The sequence below is a fragment of the Mustela lutreola genome, chromosome 10 (genome assembly GCF_030435805.1).
Source record: "Mustela lutreola isolate mMusLut2 chromosome 10, mMusLut2.pri, whole genome shotgun sequence".
NCBI classification, from domain to species: domain Eukaryota; kingdom Metazoa; phylum Chordata; class Mammalia; order Carnivora; family Mustelidae; genus Mustela; species Mustela lutreola.
In genome coordinates, this window is record NC_081299.1 from 25,350,476 (window position 1) to 25,372,456 (window position 21,981).

At 43.3% G+C, this 21,981-nt stretch overlaps 2 protein-coding genes across 2 annotated transcripts in view; one reads left to right on the plus strand and one right to left on the minus strand.

Annotated features, from left to right (window-relative positions):
• The window catches only part of CSMD2 (CUB and Sushi multiple domains 2), a 616,179-nt gene that overhangs the window by 332,372 nt on the left and 261,826 nt on the right, over window positions 1–21,981 (minus strand). The gene's annotated exons all lie outside the window — the stretch shown is intronic.
• HMGB4 (high mobility group box 4) lies at window positions 12,960–13,695 on the plus strand. Its single transcript, XM_059136924.1, has one exon. It carries the CDS (start codon window positions 13,087–13,089, stop codon window positions 13,666–13,668), a length of 582 nt encoding a protein of 193 aa, XP_058992907.1. The 5' UTR covers window positions 12,960–13,086; the 3' UTR covers window positions 13,669–13,695.

Consider the following 21,981-nt stretch of genomic DNA (forward strand, 5'->3'; position numbering starts at 1 on the left):
TTACCAGTAGAGGTTTAATACAACATATTGCATAACAACTTTTAAACTTGAATTTTTTTCATACATATACTTTTTCTTTTTTTATACATATAGATATAAGCTTCAAGGTTATCCTTTTTCCCTATTCAATACTACTCCTATATAGAAACCAGTTTTAATTTCCCTGTATGTCTGGAAATTTGAGTCCTTTAACAAAGATAACAACATTCACCCAGGAAGAACCGAAATAACCTTCCACATCCACATCAAGGATTTATAAACACCTTCCTATCTTATTCTTCTGTTAGTATTTGTTAATTTGTTTTTGTTTTTGTACTATTTAAATATTATTCTTGGGGTTCATTTTGGCTGGGTTTTTCTTTTTTTTTTTTTTTTTGTTTTGTTTTGTTTTGTTTTTTCCTTGTCTTTTACTATTGTCAGTCTTTTTGTTTGTTCATTTTTGTTTATGGACCTTATAAATCTTACTTTGGGGGTTCATTTTAGCTGGGTTTTCTTTTTTCTTTTTTTTTTCTATTTCTTTTTGGTGGTTGCTCCAAAAACTTTCCAGGGTGCACCTTGCCTGGATTGTGGTTGATATATTCAGCTATACACCCCCTTAACCACCTCTCACCAAAATGACTAGGAGGAGGAACACCCAACAGAGGAAAAATTCAGAGAATGTGCCCTCTGTCACAGAACTATTGGATATGGACATAAACAGTATGTCAGAAAGGGAATTCAGGGTAACAATTATCCAAGGAATGGCTAGGTTGGAGAAGACCATTAGTGGCAACACAGAAACTCTAAGGGTGGAAGTGAGGGCAGATCTGGCAGTACTAAAGAATGCTATCAGTGAGATCCAATCTAATATAAATACTCTAACAGCTAGAGTAATCAAGGCAGAAGATCAAATTAGTGATCTAGAAGAAAAACTGAAAGAAAAGAAGGATCAAGAGGAGGTCTGGAACAAATAGCTTACACGCCATGAAAACAGAATTAGGGAAATAAATGATGCCATGAAACATTCCAACATCAGAATTATTGGGATCCTTGAGGGGGTGGAGAAAGAGAGAAGACAAGAAGATATAGTTGAACAAATTCTGGATGAAAATTTTCCCAGTCTGGAGAATGAAACAAATGTTTGTGTCTTAGAGGCAGAAAGGCTACCCCAAGATCAACAAATCTAGAAAGACTTCCAGATGCTTAATTGTGAAATTCACAAATCATAATTGTAGACAAGAGGTTCTAAGGGCAGCTGGGGGAAGAGATTCCTTACGTACAGAGGAAGGTCCAACAGAATAACGTCAGACCTGTCCACAGAAATCTTGCAATCCATAAAGGGCTGGAAAGACATATTCAGGGCACTAAATGAGAAGAACATGCAGCCAAGAATACTTTATCCAGCAAGGCTGACATTCAAAATGGATGGAGAGATAAAGACCTTCTAAGACTGGCAAGGTTCAAAAGCGTATGTGGCCACCAAGCTGGTAGAATAAGAAATATTATGGGGAGGGTTCTATAAGAGAAGAAAGAATCAAAGAGTGACATAGAACAGAAATTCACACAGACAATTTATAGAAACAAGGACTTCTCAGGCAACATGATGTCAATAAAAACTTATCTTTCAATAATCACTTGCACAATGTGAATGGTCTAAATGCTCCCATAAAATGGCACAGGGTTGCAGACTGGATAAAACGACAAGACCTGTTCATATGCTGTCTATAAGAGACACATTTGGAACCTAAAGATACATCCAGACTGAAAGTGAAGGGATGGAGAACAATCTTTCATGCCAACGGGCCTCAAAAGAAAGCTGGGGTAGCAATTCTCATATCAGATAAATTAGACTTTAAGCTAAAGACTGTAGTCAGAGATAAAGAAGGGCACTACATCATTCATAAAGGATCTATCCACCAAGAAGATCTAACGGTTATATTTATGCCCCAAATATGGGAGCAGCCAACTACACAACTGTTAATCAGGATAAAGAGTCATATTGATATGAACACATTAATTGTAGGGGATCTTAACACGCCACTCTCAGCAATAGACAGATCATCTAAGCAGAAAATCAATAAATAAACAAGAGCTTTGAATTATACATTGGACCAGATGGGCCTCATGTATAGAACATTCGAATGTTTCATATATATAGAACATTAAAACAGCAAAAAACTCATTCTTCTTGAGTGCTCATGGAACTTTCTTGAAAATAGACCACATACGGGGTCACAAATCAGGGCTCAACTGATACCAAAAGATTGAGATTATTCCCTGCATATTCTCAGACTACAGTGCTTTGAAAACTGGAACTCAACCACATGAAAAAGTTTAGAAGGAATTCAAACACTTGGAAGCTAAAGATCACCGTGCTTAAGAATGTTTGGATCAACCAGGAAATCAAAGAACTTAAACAATTCATGGAAACCAATGAGAATGAAGACACATCAGTCCAAAACCTATGGGATATGGCAAAAGCAGTCTTAAGGAAAAAATGCATAGCCATCCAAGCCTCACTCAAAAGAACTGAAAAATCCCAAATACACCAGCTCTCTTTACACCTTAAAGAACTGGAAAATCAACAACAAATTATGCCAACCCTAAGAACAAGAAGGAAAATAATCAGGATTAGAGTGGAGATCAATGAGATAGAGACTAGAGATACAGTAGAACACATCAACAAAACTAGAAGCTGGTTCTTTGAAAGAATCAATATGATTGATAAACCACTGGCCAAACTAATCCAAAAGAAAGGAGGGCCCAAGTTAATAAATATGAATGAAAGGAGAGCGATAATAACTAACATCAAGGAAACAGAAACAATCATCAGAAATTATTATCAACAGCTATTTGCCAATAAGTTAAGCAAACTAAAAAAAAATGGTTGCATTCCTGGAAACCTATCAACTTCCAAGACTGAAACAGGAAGAAATTGACAACCTGAATAGACCAATATCTAGTAACAAGATTGAAGCAGTGATCAAAAACCTCCCAAGAAATAATACCTAATCTTCTGAAGCTGCTTCAAAAAATAGGAACAGAAGGAAAACTTCCAGACTCTTTCTATGAAGCCAGCATTATCTTGATTCCCAAACCAGGCAAAGACCCCAATCGAAATGGAAAATTTCAGACCAATATTCCTGATAATATGGATGCCAAGATTCTCAAAAAGAACCTAGCTAATATGATCCAACAGTACATTAAAAAGATTATCCACCATGACCAGGTGGGATTTACGCCTGGGATGTAAGGGTGGTTCAACATTCGTAAGTCAGTCAATGTGATAGAACAAATCAATAAGAGAAGACAGAAGAACCACATGGTCTTCTCAATTGATGCAGAAAAAGCATTTGACAAAATACAGTATCTGTTCTTGATTAAAACTCTTCAAAGTATAGGGATTGAGGGAACATTCCTCAACGTCATAAAATCTATAAAAAACCCCACAGTGAATATCATTCTCAATGGGGAAAGCTAACAGCATTCCCTTTGAGATCGGGACATGACAAGGAAGCCCACTCTCGCCACTGTTGTTCAACATACTACTAGAAGTCCTAGCAACAGCAATCAGACAACAAAAGGAAATAAAAGGTATTCAAATCAGCAAAGAAGAAGTCAAACTCTCTCTCTTTGCAGATGACATGAAACTTTATATGGAAAACCCAAATGACTCCACTCCCAAACTACTAGAACTAGTACAGCAATTCAGTAATGTGGCAGGATACAAAGTCAATGCACAGAAACCAGTTGCTTTCTTATACACTAACAGTGAAAACATAGAAAGGGAAATTAGAGAATCAGTTCCATTTATTATAGCACCGAGAACCATAAGATACCTGAGAATCAACCTGACCAAAGAGGTAAAGGATCTGTACTCAAGGAACTACCGAACACTTATGAAAGAAATTGAAGACGACACAAAAAGGTGGAAAAGCATTCCATGCTCAATGGATCAGAAGAATAAACATTGTTAAAATGTGTATACTGCCCAGAGAAATCTATACTTTCAATGCTATCCTAATCAAAATTCCACCAAAGTTTTTCAAAGTGCTAGAACAAACAATCCTAAAATTGGTATGGAACCAGAAAAGTCCCCGAATTGCTAAGGAAATATTGAAAAAGAAAAACAAAACTGGGGGCATCACGTTGCTTGATTTCAAGCTTTAGTACAAAGCTGTGATCACCAAGACAGCATGGTACTGGCACAAAAACAGACACAGACCAGTGGAACAGAGTAGAGAGTCTGGACATAGACCCTCAACTCTAGGGTCAACTAATCTTCAACAAAGCAGGAAAAAATATCCAGTGGAACAAAGTCTCTTCAATAAATGGTGCTGGGGAAATTGGACAGGTGTGTATGAAATGCAACCATTCTCTTACAACATATACAAAGATAAACTCCAAATGGATAAAAGACCTCAAAATGAGGCAGGAACCTATCAAAATCCTAGAGGAGAACATAGGCAGTAACCTCATCGACATCAGCCACCTCAACTTCTTTCATGATATGTCTCCAAAGGCAAAGGAAACAAAAGTGAAATGAAATTTTGGAACATCATCAAGATAAAAAGCTTCTGCACAGCAAAGGAAATAGTCAACAAAACAAAGAGGCAATGCACGGAATAGGAGAAGATATTCACAAATGACACTACAGAAAAAGGGATGATATCCAAGATCTACAAAGAACTCCTCAAACTCAACACCCAAAAAACAGATAATCATGTCAAAAAATGGGCAGAACATATGAACAGACACTTCTCCAAAGAAGACATACAAATGGCTAACAGACACATGAAAAAAATGTTCGTCAACATTAGCTATCAGGGAAATTAAAATCAAAACCACATTGAGATACCACTGTATACCAGTTAGAATGGCCAAAATTAACAAGACAAGAAACAAGTGTTGGAGAGGATATGGAGAAAGGGGAACCCTTTTACTGTTGGTGGGAATGCAAGTTGGTGCAGCCACTTTGGAAAACAGTCTAGAGATTATGACCCTGCAAATGCACTACTGGGTATTTACCCTAAAGATACAGATGCAGTGAAAAGAAGGGCCATATGTACATAGCAGCAATGGCCACAATCGCCAAACTGTGAAAAGAGCCAAGATGCTCTAGAGCAGAGGAATGGATAAAGAAGATATGGCCCATATATACAATGGAATACTACACCTTCATCATCAAGGATGGATACCCAACTTTTGTATCAACATGGATGGGTCTGAGGAGGTTATGGTGAGTGAAATAAGTCAAGCAGAGAAAGTAAATTATCATATGGTTTCATTTACTTGTGGAGCATAAGGAATAATATGGAGGACATTAGGAGAAGGAAAGGAAAAGTGAATTGGGGGAAATCAAAGGGGGAGATGAACCATGAGAGATTGTGGACTCTGAGAAACAAACAGGGTTTTCGAAGGGAGGTGGATGGGGGGATGGGTGAGCCTGGTGGTGGGTATTAAGGAGAGCACGTATTGCTGGGAGCACTGGGTATGGTACATAAACAATGAATCTTGGAACACTGAAAAAATAAAATTTAAAAAAAAAAAAAAGCTCTTGGTATAGTTCTCAGCACGTAGCAAGTGCTCAAAGACCATTTGCTGTTATTATTGAGGGCCAATAATGTCCCAGTGTTGTATATATACTTTCTGAATAACAAACCAGAGATCTAGTGGAGCAAAAGCAAGTAGAAGGGAGAGGAAGGAGATAAAAAGGAGAGAACGGACAAATAGGGAAAAGGAGAGTCTTCTCCTCCTGGCTTCTCATATTGCTCACCTGCATCACATCTGGGCTAATGCTCTTGGTTTCAGGTGGCAGAAATCCAGATCAAATCAGCCTGGAATAGAGAAGACATGACTGGCTGCTATAGTCAAGCCATAGCTGGCCCCAGGGATGACTAGACCCAGGGATCCAAATGCCACAAGGCCCCTCTCTCTGTGTCCTATTTCTGTTGTGCTCTGTCTGCTGGCTTCATTCTTTCCATGGCAAATGGCGATGCTCAAGGCTGGACCCATGGCCACCCTTAGCAGCTTTAATTTATCCTCACACCTCTTCCAGACAAAAGGCAAAAATCCCTTCCCTTAGTTCTAATTAGAAAAAGCTCACTAAAGGCCTCCAAGTAGTCCCGCTGGGGGGTGTGCCCACGCCTGGGGCCAAGGGCATAGGCCCCCGCTGGAACTATTTTGAGGACAGTTCTCCAAAAGAAGGGATGTGCTTAGAAGGAGGGAGTGGTCGGTGCTAGGCAGACCAAATGAAAGATGTTCATGTTGGTTGAAGGAGTCAGGGAGCTGGACAAAAAGATCAGGGACCACTCTTCCTACTCTGTGGCATACTAGAGTATTTTTGTCAAGGCCTGTGAGAGATATCTAGTTATACTTTGCTGTGGGCATTCTCTCCCCAAAATTGGTCTTATTCTAGAACTCATCCTCTCTTCCTTTGCTGTGTCCTACCAGAGGTAAGCAGGCATGCCTGGACCTTGCCATGCTCATCCCATGCTTGTGCTTGATCATCTGTTCCATTTCCTGTCCATTGTCCACTAAGCCTCTGGACTAGGCATGGACACTTCATTTCAGCTTTGACCAGCCTGTGTTCTAAACAGTAGACCCAGGTTCTGTTTGTACCTGCACATGCTGGTGTGGTTCTATAGGCTATCCACCTCAGTCTACCTGCTAGACTCAGGACATTCCATGACCTGGGGTAAACTGACTGGATCCATCTGGAACAAGAGATCCATCAACCCAAATCAGAAAAGTGTCCACTGAATCCCTCAAATGTTGAGATTTAGACACCTTCTTCTCCTTCCCCTTCCCTTTGCCCTTCTCCTTCTTCTTCTTCTTCCACCTGCCCTCCTACTGCAATACTTGGCCTTGTTCCCTGATGGCTTCCTTCTCTCCTTGGTCCTAGCCAATGGAGTTCCTAGACTCCCAGTAGCGGCAAAACACATGGACTTAAGAGTGAAACCAACTTGAGTCTGAGGCCTGGCTCTGCCACTCATTGCTGTGTGGCCCTGGAAAAATTAATCTCTCTCTCTCTCTAGGCTTTTCTGGAGATAATATACTTAAAACATTACCATCATTCTTATTAAAATATTATGGTCACATGAGATTGAGTAATAGTTCTTGGCATGAGGTTAGTGCCAAAAAGCCTAAGTCTACTGTTTATGACCCTGCCTTTCCCACCAGTCTGCCTTCCAGGAAATTTCAGATGCCTCTCTCTACCATCACCTCCTTTCCTAAGACATATCCATCCTTCAAATGCTGCTTATAAGTGGCCATCAAAGAATCAGTGACATTGCTCCACAACTCACAGCTATTTGTTGAGATGTGTGTGCATGTGCACATGTATATGAGTGGCGAATGAGTGAATGAACTGAAAGAATCTAAGAGTGAATTAATTGGTAAGCAAACGAGTGAATTAGTGACTTAATGAGTCAGCAAGCGCATGAAGAAGAGTGTGTAAAATTGAGCAGACCACGCTCCTTGGTCCCACAACTAATCTAATAAGGGGTGGCATAAATTTTTAATCTTTATTAACATAAGCATGGGTTAAGAACAGCACAGGAAACATTACAGACCACCAGCTGGATGAGAAAGATACTGTATTCCTTCCCCATTTCTGCTTTAACTAATTTTTACAAATTTCGTGGCCTGAAAGAACACACTTGTCTTAAAAGTTCTGGGTGGTGGGCGGAGGGAAAGGGCAGGAGCCCAAAATGGGTATCATGGAGCCAAGATCAAGGTGTCTGCAAGGCTCTGCTCTCTGGAGCTCTAGGGTGGGATCTGCTTGCTGGCCTTGCCCAGCCTCTAGTCGTTACCTTGTTTCTTGGCTTGTGGTCTCTTTCTCAACCTTCAAAGCTGGCCATACCACATCTTCAGATCTCTGACTCTGACTCTCTGCATCTGTCACTACATCTCCATCTCAGACTTCTACACTCCTGCCTTCCTCTTACAGGGACCCAGGTGATTACAGCAGGTCCACCCACGTAACCCAGGGTAATCCTCTCATCCCAAATCCTTAACATAATCACATCTGCAAAGTTCCTTTTGCCATGGAAGGTAACACAGTCATGGGTTTTGAGGTTTCAGATGTGGGTGTTCCTGTGGAGCCATTTTCTGCCTACTATGGATACTCCACTCAGAGGGCATGTGTAGGCAGATTCCCACCCCACAAGAAGAGGGGCAGGAGGGGGATGAAGGAAACATCAAAGCATTTATCAGATGCCCAAGCCAGGTACTTTTGCTCTTCTTCTTGTTTGAGCACTGGGATTTATTATCATTATTACTGTTATTTTAATTTAAATTCAACAATTAACGTATAATGTATTACTGGTTTCAGAGGTAGAAGTCAGGGATCCATCAGTCTTATATAATACCCTTGAGCACTGGGATTTTTGAAACATCCTCAGGTGGTTCCAGCATGCCCTGCAATTTGGGGAACATTGTGATGGAAGACATGCCAAGAGCACATGTTGCTACAGTTGAGGGTCAAATCTGCCCAGAGATTTCTGGAGGAAATGGATCAAGAGCAGGGTATCTCAACTGTGGGTACACATTACTGTCAGTGAGGGAGATTTCTGAAAGACTTTATTTTGAAATAAGAATAGAGTTGCAGGTTGCGGGGGGTGCGTGGGAGGCTCAGAGGGTTAAAGCCTCTGCCTTTGGCTCAGGTCATGAACCCAGGGTCCTGGGATCGAGGCCCACATCGGGCTTTCTGCTCGGCAGGGAGACTGCTTCCCCCACCCCGCCTCTGCCTGCCTCTCTGCCTACTTGTGATCTCTGTCTGACTTGTGATCTCCATCGGTGAAATAAATAAATAAAATCTTAAAAAAAAAAAAAAAGCATTGCAGGTTGCAAAGACAGTACAAAAATTTCCTATAGACCCATCACCCAGCTTCCTCTAACATTAGCGTCTTATATAACCATGGTAGACGTATCCACAAGTTGACATTAGCTCAGTGGAAGACGTCATTCAGATGTCCCCAGTCTTTCCACTAATGTGTTTTCTCTTGGTCCACCATCCAGTCCATCAATTCCCAGAGCCCTGAGACATTAAGTCTACTTGATTTCTAATCTGGCTCTGTTTCTCAGGCTTTCCTTGCTTTCTCAGGCCCTTGACACTTTTGAAGGGTACTAGTCAAATGTTTTGTAGAATACCCCTTAATTTGGGTTTGTCTAATATTTTCTCAGGATTAGACCAGGGTTATGCAATTGGGGGAAGAATATCATTATTGGTTAGGGTGGTATCTGCCAGCTTTCTCCACTGGAAAGGTATAATTTGTCCTTTTCCACACGCTATTCATTAGAAGTGAGTCCCTACGTCCAGCCCATTTGGTAAAGGGGTACTGGGTCCGTTGATAAGGTAGTAACAAGCAATACCCAGAACATAAGTAGCAAAGCTAGAATTTGAATTCATGTCTGCCCAGGCTCCCAAAGCCATGTTCTTTCCACTTCATGTTACCAACGCTAAATCAAGGGGATCTGATTGGATTTATGTTCAAGGTGAGAGCTCCCCCCTCAGCTTGCCTACGTAGTGTTTTTCAAATCAGTCCATGGACTGTAACCCATAGTGGGTCATGAGACCAATCTGTAGGTCTGTAGGCACTTCGAATAACAAAATAGACCATAACAGAATAGAATAGAAAATACTACTTCACACACATAGTAAGTATAATTTGTTATAATGTTTCTGTAAACTCTGTGTTTAGAGAACTTTATCTTTAAAATAGGGATAAAAATAGTGGCCCTGCCACCACCCCCAACCCCCGCCCAAGCCCCCTGCCCAGGGGCACCTGGTGGTGCAGTTGGTTAAGTATCCAACTCTTGGTTTCAGCTTAGGGAGTTATTTCAGGGACGTGAGATCAAGGCCAGCATCAGACTCTATGCTCAGCAGAGTCTGCTTGAGACTCTCTTCTTCTGCCCCTCCCTTGCCTCATGCTGGCTCTCTCTCTAAAATAAATAAATAAATCTTAAAAAAAAATAGCATCCCTAACACACACAGTTGTTATAAAGATTAAATGCTTTGATTAGGTAAAGTGCTTGGAATAGAGACAGGCACACACGACACATTACATCAATATTACGAAGTACAGACATGCACAAATGGGTCATGATGTAAATTGTAAATCTTATTGTAAGGCTGCAATGAACAAATTCAAAAACACTGAACTCACAGCTCTAGATTGGGATGGTAGCAGTTTACGATGTCCAGGCACCTGCCCGTTTTTGTGAAGTTACTGGGAGCACAGCCAGGCTTATCGATGTATGTATTGTCTGCGGCTACTTTGGAGCAACAATGGTAGAGTTGAGTACGTCCAATAAAAACCACAGGGCCCACAAAGCTGAAAATCTCTCTTATCTGGCTTTCCAGACCAGTGCCCCTGCCTAAAGGTCATCTTATAATATAAGGGATATTAGATGCCTCTATGGAAGCCATGTGGCCTTGTTCTGTTATTACCCTGGCAGGCACGCTTACCTCTGCAGAACATTCTAGGCTGTGAGACCACTGGGTCCTTGAGCCTGAAGAAGCTCAATAGCCTTTGACCCTGGACCTATGCCCATACTTGCTTTATTTATCCACCTCCATTGCTGCTCATGGTGGAAAGCCAGAAACATGGCACATTGGTCAGAGTCCCAGCAGGAACCAGATGGCCACTCAAATGAGCATAATTTGAGGAGTGTTTAATAAAGAGGCTATTTACAAAGGGAAGGGCAAGGTGTAGGAAAGCCACAAGGGACAGCAGAGTTAAAGCAGAGCTCTTACCACCTCTGGCAAGAGGAGACAAGGAAAGGGAGCAATTCCTAAACCTGGAAGGAGCCAGTCATTTAGAAAGGAAAACTTGATAGGAGCCAAGACCTTCAGTCCAGGGTCTGAGAGCCAGCTCCAGGTGACCTCTTGAGGGGGAAGCCAGGAGAATGAATGTCCTGGAATCACCTTTCTCTCCCCAATCTACTGTTGGGGTCCACAGTGACCAAACTGAAATGGAAGCCACAGGGCATGAGATCCATTGATGTGGTCCATCTGGGTCAGCCTCCCAGGGCACAGAAGATAGTGAAGAAGGTTGAAGTCTCAGCTACCAGAGCACATAGCATCGACTTAGAAAGCTAGCCATACTGACCCTCCCTAAGGTTCTCCAGACATTTCCCCCACTTCATCCCTCCAAGGTGAGATTGTGGCCCAAGCATCACAGGGTGGCCGTAGCTTTTACCTTCTACCACCTTGTCTTCCTAGACCTGCTAGGCTCTAGATGATTATCATAGAGTTAGTCCTTCTGGATCTTTTCATCATGAGAAGGGTAGAACATCATGAACGGAGGCACAAATGAACTGTGGGGTTTTTGTGAGACTGAGCAGAGTCAGATTCATGTCCATAGACATTGGCCAAATTCTTTCTCACAACCCGTCCTTCCATCTTGGAAAGGAGCTATGTCCTATTGACCTTGGCAGCCTAGCTCAAATCCAACAAATAGGTGAGCCAACACCTGGCTTTGGGAGAAAGAACCAGAGTGAAAAACAACTTAGCAAGCTGAGAAATGTTCTCAGAGTAATTTGTTACCCCTGCCAGACCTCTTGGTCCCATCACTAGCCCAAGCTTCCTCGGCTGGCATCTGAGATCTTGTAGGCCTCTAAATGCAGCCACAAAACTACAGCATGCCATCTGGAGGATTCTTCCCGGCTGGTCCAAAGCACCCATTTTACAGATATGAAATCAGAGGCTCATAGGAAGGAAGGAGCTAGCATCAGTAGCCCAGCTGCCTTGTGGCTCAAATTCAAGACTGGGGACCCTCATTAGTTTCCATCTTTCTTTTACAGAAGATGGAAGTTGCAGTCAGTCTCAGAGGCTTGGGAATGGATTGGGAGCCCTGGAAATGTGGTCTAGTCTTAGGCAAGTTTCCCTGTCAGGCTTAGTCGCTGAAGATACACACCAGAGTCATTGGCCCCCGAGGCACCACTTCTAAGGACTGAGAAAGAAACACAAGCTTGAGTCAAGCAAATCAGTCCAAATTCAGACTCCCACCTCTTAGGCTATTTTACCATAACTTTTCTGCTAATGAGGCTCCATTTTGTAGTCCTATAAATTTGGCACTATCATCAACCACTGAGTTATATGAACCCTGGTCCCATACAAGCAATGCTCTCAAAGTGTCCAAAGGTCACAAGATGACCCTTTTATTGTCTTTTCTTTTTCCTTCCATTGGAAGACTAGTGGAATACAGGCAATGGCTTTCACACAAAGTCAGAAGCTGACAAGTGTGAGTGTAGCTATTAGAGCTCTGTACTCTAAGCCCGAGAGCCAATGATCCCAGAGATGAGAGCAGGGAGGCCTCTGGACGGCCAAGGATTTGACCCCATTTTCACAGCCTCAAGTGTATTGAGTAAAACCCCTCAAGGTCTTCCTCCCTCTGCCCACCCCATCCCAGTTTCTTCAGAGAAATGAAGAGTTCAGATGTATATAGCCCAAGTGCTCAGGTTTTAAATTAGACAACTTTGTCCTGACAGGAACCGAGTCATGGCTGTCATACCTCATTATTTTTAGAGTTGCTACTAAACTCTTTGAACGGCATGAGCTGCCACCATTCAAGGCAAACAGAAAGACTTCACATTTTATCATGACAGCCCCGGAGCCATCCACCTCCTCACGTTCATTATATCCATCCTGACTTTGGGAGGGATCATGCAACGTCTTGACAATCTTACGGTGAGGAAGGCAGACCCCATGGCTCATTACTATATCCGAGGGACTGAAATCTCCCATAGTAGAGCAAAGCCCATGGCCTCCAGGACATCAAGGAGAAATATTCCAGGGGAAGTCGCTGCTTCCAAACCACCCCTGGGTGAACCACCATCTCACATGAGAAGCAGAAAAAAATGGACCCTCCAGTAGCCAACCAATAAGAGGAGCTGTAAGTTAATGCCACAGGCTGGTGAATGATGTCACAGTCCCCTCCTCTGATGCAATAATGCCACCACCACTGAAAAGGCTGAGCTGTGACCATAGCTCTTGCAGAGGGAAAAATTCACAAGCAGGGCACCTTCTAGATTGCTCCTGGAGTGTGGAGACAGAAGTCTCTGCTGTCCAAGTTACTGAATCCAGAAAAAAAAAATGACTTTATGAACATGGGAAAAGAAATCCAGATAAGGCCCAAGGCAAATGTTTCTTCTTACATCCACTTTTTGCTGAATTACAGGAACAAGTTCAAGGAGCAGCAGCCAAATACCTACCTTGGCTTTAAAGAGTTCTCTAGAAAGTGTTCGGAAAAATGGAGGTCCATCTCAAAGCACGAAAAGGCCAAATATGAAGCTCTGGCCAAGCTCGACAAAGCCCGGTATCAGGAAGAGATGATGAATTATGTTGGCAAGAAGAAGAAGCGGAGAAAACGGGACCCCCAAGCACCCAGACGCCCCCCATCATCCTTCTTGCTCTTCTGCCAAGACCACTTTGCCCGGCTGAAGAGGGAGAATCCAAGCTGGTCAGTAGTGCAGGTGGCAAGGGCCTCAGGAAAGATGTGGTCTGCGAAAACAGATGCTGAAAAGCAGCCATATGAGCAAAGAGCAGCTCTCCTGAGAGCCAAATACCAAGAGGAATTGGAAATCTACCGCAAACAATGTAATGCCAGGAAGGGCCTCCAAGGGTCAGCTAAGAACCAGCGCAGAAGGAAAACTGACTCAGACAAAGCTGATGGATCCAATTAGAAATAAATGCCATTCAACTATTGCCCATCGCTGGTCTCCTGTGTGACATTAGTGTGGCCACTGTTGCTGCTGCCTTAAGGAAGTGAGTGGGGTGGCGGTTGAGATTGGGACTTGGAAGCTGATCCTGGGGAGGGCTGGCTTTGAGAGAAGGGCAAAGAGGTCCAAGGCAATGTGTGAGGTCAGTAGGTACGGAGCTTGGCTTGGGCAGGTAGAATGGGAGTTTCTAGTGGAAGTCACAGAGGTAGGGCACCTTGGTTGCAAGTGGTTATCGAGGACAGAGGACTGACCCTCCTCTGGGTCGGGTGCATGGATGCCAGTCCTGCCATCATCCTTACCAGCAGGGCCAGAAGGCCTAGAGTTCAGGTCAGACTCCTAATTGAGGCCCCAACAGAGGTTGGGAAACTGGAGTTGAGGTGGGCTTTGGAGTACCTGGTTCCTCCAGTAATTACAGAACTACTCCTCCAGCTGAGCCTTAGGTATCATCAGCAGGCCAGGAGGAGACCTCAGGGTTGGTTCCTGCTCTGGTGGGGATGAAAACACAGGGCTGATTTTACAAATGTGGGGATCTGACTCCGCACAAGTCCCTAAACTAGAGAAAACCCTGGTTTTGGAGGGCACCCACCCAGTTGTCTGTGGTTAGAAGCACAGCACTCATGGAGTGGACATTTACTGCCTTTATGACCACCCAGCATCCATTCCTTCTCCTCTTGTTCACAGCACCCTCCTCTGAAGTCCCCTGGTCACGCTGATTGGTTCAGTTACAGGCATGTGACCCAGGGTGTTCAGTCAGAGGGGACCACAGGACTTGTGCCGGGAGTCCTAGGGAAGAGCCTAGTCCTGAGGCTACTGTAAGCCATCTGCCTTTTTCTTGGGCCAAAATGTTAGTCCCTTGGCAACAGAGTGTAATCTTGGACTTTTCATTGAAGATGAGCCCAAATGTTTTTTTTTTTTCTTTTTCCTTTCTTTTTTCTTTTTTTGTCTAAGATATTTTGAGTTAGGATTTTGCCATTTAAAATGAGACTAAAGTGGTCATTTGGCACAATAGGACTGTTCTGTGTCTGTGCTCTATTTTTCAGGCGACATATCATAAGCAATGCTTCATCTCAATCAATATAAGTTGGTATGAAATATTGTGAAATGGCTATTGACTTCTCGACACCAAAAAGACTGGGCCAAAAGACAAAATTGCTTTTTTGTCATTGCGTTATGCATGCAACAGACTTCCTTAATTCCACCTCCACTCCTGTTCCAGGATGGACTTAGACTTTGTCCTCTACCACTTTTTGAACTTTTACTCTCAAAACAAAAGTAAAAATACATACTTTGAAAAATCTTACAGAACTAGAGAGCCTTTAGGAAATAGAAGGTAATATAGTGGAGTGATTTAGAAGTTCAAGGTCTGGAGTCAGGCCATTTATGGAAGACTCACATATGCCAGATCCTGTGTTGGTTACTGCATAGTCTACTATGTGGTACTGCATAGTCTGTTGCATAGACTACTGTCAGGTTCCTGCCCTGAAAGAACTTTCTTTCTGGTAAGAAGGATGTGAGCATAAACTACAGCACTAAAAGGCATGATGAAAATGAAGGCAACTCAGAGTGTAGGGGGCCCTACCAAGGAGACCTTTGAAGTCTTCAGGGATGAAGCAGCTTTATCCTACTTGGCAAACTTGTACTGCTGCTGGCAAGATTCCTGTTTCCCATTCCCCATTCCCTACAGCTGTTGTTTCAACTTGGCTCTGCTTCCCCTCCATCCCAACCCCCACTCTCTCAGGAGATGCCCTCATTTTCTGTCTCATTGAGAAAACAGAGATCATCAAACATAAGCGTTCTCAGTGTTCTTGTTTCTCAACATGTCATCCACACCCATCCCTTCCTCCTGATCTCAAGTCTTAAAAGGAGCTAGAATACACTTGTTACCCCCCTTCCCCTGCCTCCCTCAGGCCCTTACTCCTCACTCTAAAGATGCAAATCCTTTAGTCCTCTAAGCTTGTGCAGGTTGGCTTGGTGCTATGATACAGATGGTTCTGATCTTAACGTTTGCAGGACCTTGGTCAAGTTCTTTCCTCTGTGTTGTCCCCTGTGCAATGGGGATGTTGCTCACCTTACAGGTTGTTTTAGTAAATAAATGATATAATACATGCAAAAGCATTTGGCATAGTCCTTGACACCTAATATGTACTGCGGCGGGCATCCTCTAGGATGGCTGTCTCATAATACCCCCTGCCGGTGTCCATACCCATGTATGTACAATATTTTCTTAAATACGGGCAGGACCTGTGACTTGCTCTTAACCAACTGAATGGAGAAAAAAGAGACGAGCTGTGACCTCTGTGATTATGTAATGATGTATAAAACTTCATCTTGCTACTTGATTTGCTCTAGAGACTTTGCTAGCATGATGAAGAGGCCAAGCTGGGGAAACTCACATGGCAAGGAACTGTGGTAAGTCTCTAGGAGCTGAGGGTGGCCTCAGACCAACAGTCAGCAAAAAATTAAAGCTCACAGTCCAGTCCTACAACCACAAGGAACTGAGTGTTTCAGCAATCACATAAGCTGGGAAGTGGGTCCTTCCCCAGTTGAGCGTTCAGATGAGAAGAGAGTCCTGGTTGACATCTTGACTGCAGCCTTGTGAGGTCTCACAGCTAAACCAAGCTATTACCAGATTCCTGACCCACAGAAACTGAGAGACAATGAATGTGTGTTGTTTTAAGCTGTTAAGTGTATAGTAATTTGTCTCATGGCAACAAATAACCAATAGAGTGCTCAATAAAAGCCAGCTTCCTTATAATTTTAGAAGAGACTGTCTTTAGCTTTATTTCTCCCTCTAGCTTCTACTTTATGTGTTTAATTTCCTTTTCTTGGTACCCTCTTGAAGGTGGAGGAGACCCCCCTCCCCATGGCGGATTAGAGCCTGACTTCTACTCCTCTGTAGAGGTTCTTGTTGAGTTTTCTTGCTTCCAGCCTGACCTGGGGTCTCTTGGTGGGCAGCAGCTGTGTGTTATACCACATTCCACTCTGAGAAGAGGGCCACCATATAGAGAGGCCCAGCACTCCTGCTGCCCCTTTCTGGTTTCTTGTGTGATTAATTATGTGAATGTGGGTGGCCAAGTCAGAGTTTTGACAACAGTCTGCATCACCCCTGCTGAAGACGAACTCCATTAACATTTCTTTATGAAAAAGTCGACAGGAGGGTGTGAATCTGCAGGCTTCTAATGACTGTGATGTAATAACAGTGAGGCGGAGGGAGGGGAAGAGGAGGAAGAGAAGGGGGAGCCAGGACTAAGACAGTGGGATAGAGAAGAAACAGGCAAGGAATCTGGTATGGTGCCAGCACTCCAGACCCATTCAGCTGGGCTCTGTGCCCCTGTCCTCGGGAAGAGGAAGGCAGAGTCTTTGGGTCTATCACTGTCTCGATGAATGAATCACTGCACTCTGATCCTCCTCTCCTAAAGCTTTTCCTATGTTCACTTATTCATTCATTTATTCATTTATTCAACAAATATTTATGTAAATCTTATGCCTGTAATATACCAAGAACTGTTCTGGTGCTAGGAATACAGCAAGGTCCCTGATCTCTTACATTCCAGGGAGTGGCAGACAGATAACAAGTCAACAAATAAATACACCAGATCATTTTTTTGATAGTGTCAAGTGCTCCAAAGACAATAAACAAGGGTAATGAGATAAACAATGACAAGTGAGGTTGAGGGCACTTTAAATCAGTGGTCAAAGATGACATTTGGGTTCAGATTTAAAGGACAAGGAACTAGGCATGCCAAGGTCTGAAGAAAGAATTCTTTAAGCTGCAGGACAGCTAGTGCAAAGGTCCTGAGGCAGAAGTGAGCTTGGCATATTAGAGGGAGAGTAGGGAGGCCTGACTGACATGGTGTGAGATGCAGCTGGAGTGAGGCAGGTATTAGAAAGGAGTTTATTTGAAATCTAAGTGCAATGGGGAGCCACAGAGTTTTCTGCAGGAAGAGCCACATGCTTCCACTTTGACTTCTGGTTATTGGTCATTCTAGCATTTTCAGAAACTATCAGTACCAAAAGGGGATGCTAGTCCCTCCAAGGTTTGCAAGATCAAGAGATAAGGCTAACAAATATCAAACCCATGACATTTTTCTTTTTTGGATGGGAAATAATCAGGAGTCTCTACTTGGTACTTGGAGAAGCTGTAAGCTGAAAATCAAATGTGGAAAGGATGAAATTTCTAGCCCTGTGATTAATTTTCCCAGGGACGGGGAAAAGGGTGGGCATGGGTGGCAGAACATTCCATAAAGACTCTTCTTCCCAGGTTTCATATTTGCATATGAACAGCTTCCGCTGGACCAGTGGCTCTCAACCTTGAGCCTACATTAGAATTACCTCAGAGCTTGTTAGCACACAGATTGCTAGGCCCCACTCCTAGAATTTGATTCAATTTTTCTGGGAGTTAGACCTAGAATTTGCATTTCTAAAAGTTCCCAGGTGACACTGATGCTACCAGTCCAAGGCCCCCTGGGGAATTCTTCTCCTCACTTGGAAGAGTAATAAGAAGTGAGATTTATCTGCCTAATGAGTTTGAGAAGAGGAGCTCACCATACCCTTCTTTCTCCACCCCCCACCACCTTAGCTGCAGAATGTGTTCAGGTCTGCACTTCAATTAGTTCATTGGTAATAGAGGTGACAGGCTGATCCTCATCTGTCTTTCTCCTGCACCTGCCACTGATTCCAAACCTGACAGGAATAAGCATATTTATTTATTGGATTTGCCTCAAATCCCAACAGAGAAGTTGATCCCAGTTGCAAAACAACTGATTACCATCTGGAACCCACAACTGTGTTGGGATCTTTTTAAAAAAATATTATTTATGTGTTTATTTGAAAGAGACAGAGCAAGAGCAGGAGGTTTGGGGGCAGAGGGACAGGGAGAAGCAGACCCCCTGCTGGGAGGGAAGCCCCATGCAGGGCTCAGTTCTGGGACTCTGGGATCATGGCCTAAGCCAAAGGCAGACACTTAACCAACTGAGCCACCCAGGCACCTGCTGTGTTGGGATCTTATAATTGATTTTACCTTCCACGAAATCATCAATTGTTTGAGGATCAAAAGATCCAATTTCTGGGCTGTTAAGCTCAAGGATTTGGTCCTTGGGCAGGGCATGGTTTTTGGGTGAAATCACCAAGGCAATGACACTCTCCTGTCCTCTAATCACACTCCCCAAAATTATACTTGTCTATAGGTATGCTGGAGAATAAATGATGTGTGTATCATTGTAAATGATGTCCAGTGTGTGGGAAGTATCTTGTGAATGAGGGTTCCTGCCCTGGACTCTAAAGAATGGTTTAAAGAAGGTGAGAACAACATATAAAAGGGCAGTTGAAGCAGGAGGAAACCTAGCCAGGAACCCAAAGGGGGACGTGTGATGTTCCAGGCTGGTTGGCCTTGATCTCTGGGTTGGTGGGATGCCATGAACATTCTCATGTGGCCATCCCCTTGTAAGTTTCCATGCACTAGCTCTCACTACCCATTGCTCCCTTTCCAATCCTTTCTCTGCTCTGGCTGCCTGATGGATGTTGTAAGACTTCCCCTTCAACAGTAAAACATTTCAGTGGTTGCCCATTGCCTGTGGGAGTCTGACGCAGCATAACCAAACCTTGCTGCCTCTGCACTGTTGCCAACACTCAGCTTCTCGAGTAGCTCCCAGAGATCCTCACCTCCTGGTATTCACACCCTTGTCTGATTCCTCCCTTTAAGTGTGGGCTGGACCTAGTGACTGACTTCTGATGAACGGAATAGGGCAAAAGTGATAAGACATCACTTCTCTGCTAGTGACTAAGCTACAAAACACAATCTCTATTGCTTGCTCAAAGCAAATGGATATGTTGAAAGTTGTCCTGTGGAGTGGCTCGTGTGGCAAGGAACTGAGGCTGGCTTGCCTGCTGGGAGGGAATCCCACAACCATGAAGTAGCTCAGAGGTTGACCACTCCTGGGCTCCCATGCACACCTTTCCTGCAGCTTTGTGACAGACCCGGATCAGCCACACCTGATTCCTGACTCACAGAGACCAGGCTGATAGATGTTGTTTTGTGCTACTACAGTTTAGGGGAATTTGTTATAAACTGAAAGAGAGAACAACACAAATTGTAGTATCAAAAGAGGCAGAGTATCATGAAAAACATCTCAAATGTAAGGTGGCTTTGGAACCAGAGCATGGGTAGAGGCAGGGAATATTTTGTGAAGCTTGTTAGAAAAATCTGGACTTTGAGGGTGCTGCCAGTGAAGGCTGAAAAGGCAATGAGGACACGATTTTGGAAACTGGAGAGAGGGGATCCTTGTAAAGTAGTGGCAGAAAGCTTAGCAACACTGTTGTCTACAGTTATGTGGAAAGCAAAACATATATCCACTCAGCAATCCAGCTAAGGAGATGTCCAAGCAAAGTGTCAAAGGCATGGCCAGTTTCTTCTTGCCACTTCGGTGAGAAGGGAGATAAACTGAGGGAAAGATTGTTAAAAAGGAGCAAGGACCTGATAGTTTTGAAAACTCTCAGACCCTCAAGACAGCAAAGGATGCTAAAATCAAACAGCTTTCCAGCACTGTCAGAGAAAGGTGGTCTGGAGATAAGTGAAGGTGTGACTATCCAGCTGTTGGGTGAAATGTCAGGAATATCAAAAGAGCATAGTGTTGACCCAACAATTACACTACTAGGTATTTACCCAAAGGATACAAATGTTGTGATGCGAAGGGGCACCTGTACCCCAGTATTCATAGCAGCAATGTCTACAATAGCCAAACTATGGAAAGAGCCTAGATGTCCACTGACAGATGAATGGACAAAGAAGATGTGGTATACATATACAGTGAAATATTATACAACCATCAATGAATTGAAATCTTACCATTTGCAATGATGTGGGCACAACTAGAGGGTATTATACTAAGTGAAGTAAGTCAATCAGAGAAAGACAATGATCTTACCATTCCACTCATATGTGGCATATAAGAAATAGGACAGAAGATCATAGGGGAAGGGAGGGAAAATTGAATGGGAAGAAATCAGAGACAGAGACAAACCATGAGAGACTCTTAACTCTAGGAAACAAACTGAGGGTTGCTGGAGGGAAGATGGGTGGGGGGATGGGGTAATTGGGTGACAGGCATTAAGGAGGGCACTTAATTTAATGAGCACTGGGTGTTATATGCAACTGATGAATTATTAAACCTTACATCTGAAACTAATGATGTACTATATGCTAACTAATTGAATTTAAATTAAAAAAAGAGCATAATGTCATTCAGACATAGAAGGCCCTTTAAAGAGATTAGGGTAGGTCTCACAGGTCCTCTAGATCAAAAAGCAGGGCCTTTGGGAAGCATCAGAGCATCATTCCTTGGTTGTTCTGGTAGAACCTCAAGACAGGGACAGCATGAAAAAAAGAGGTCAGTGGACTCCCCAAATTCTCAACATATGCTTTCTTCCATGAGAAAGACAAAAATGACTCAGAGGAAGGAAACAGGAGCTCAGAGTGTGGATTTGCAACTCATGGGGAATGATTGAGATTTTGAAAGTAATCAAGAAAGTTCTAATATTTTCCTGGATGGATTTCAGAATTGTTATGGACCAGAGGACTCCTTTATGCCTCACATTCCCCTCCCCCATTTTTGAGTAAGAATGTCTTTAAGCATGACCCTATGCCTGTTGAATCACTGTGTGTTGGGTACGTGGTGGCAGGCAATGCTTCTCTCTCTGGTTTTATAGAACTAGAACTACAGATCCAGAGTAGCAGTCTTCTAGAACCTGCCTTTGAGGAATGACACCCAGGAACCTTGTCCATACCTGAACATGATTTAGGTGATGATGTTCTGGACTCTGAGCTGATGCTATCATGGGATGAGACTCTGTGGGACCTGAGGAAGGGACAACTGCATTTTGCATGTGGAAGGAGGAGGAGTTGGGGACCAGAATACAGCCAGTAATAAGGCAGCTTCAGAAATGACCCCATGATCTTCCTCTCCAGGCATTTGTGCCCTTGGTCAATCTCCTCCCCTTTGTGTGGGCTGGACCTAGTGACCTGTTTCTAACAAGTAGGATACAGCTAAAGTGGTAGGCTATCACTTTTGAGATGAGGTTATAAAGGACCAGGCCTCCTGGTCTCATCCTCTCCTTCTTAGACTTGCTCTGATGAAGTAAGCAGCCATGTTGAAAGTCACCCAGTGGAAAGGCACTAAGGTGGTCTCCCTGATCAACAGCACTGGGGCACCCAATTCTTCAATCATGTGAACAAGCTTAGAAGCTTAGAAGCGACCTTCTTCCCCAAATAAGCTTTGAGAG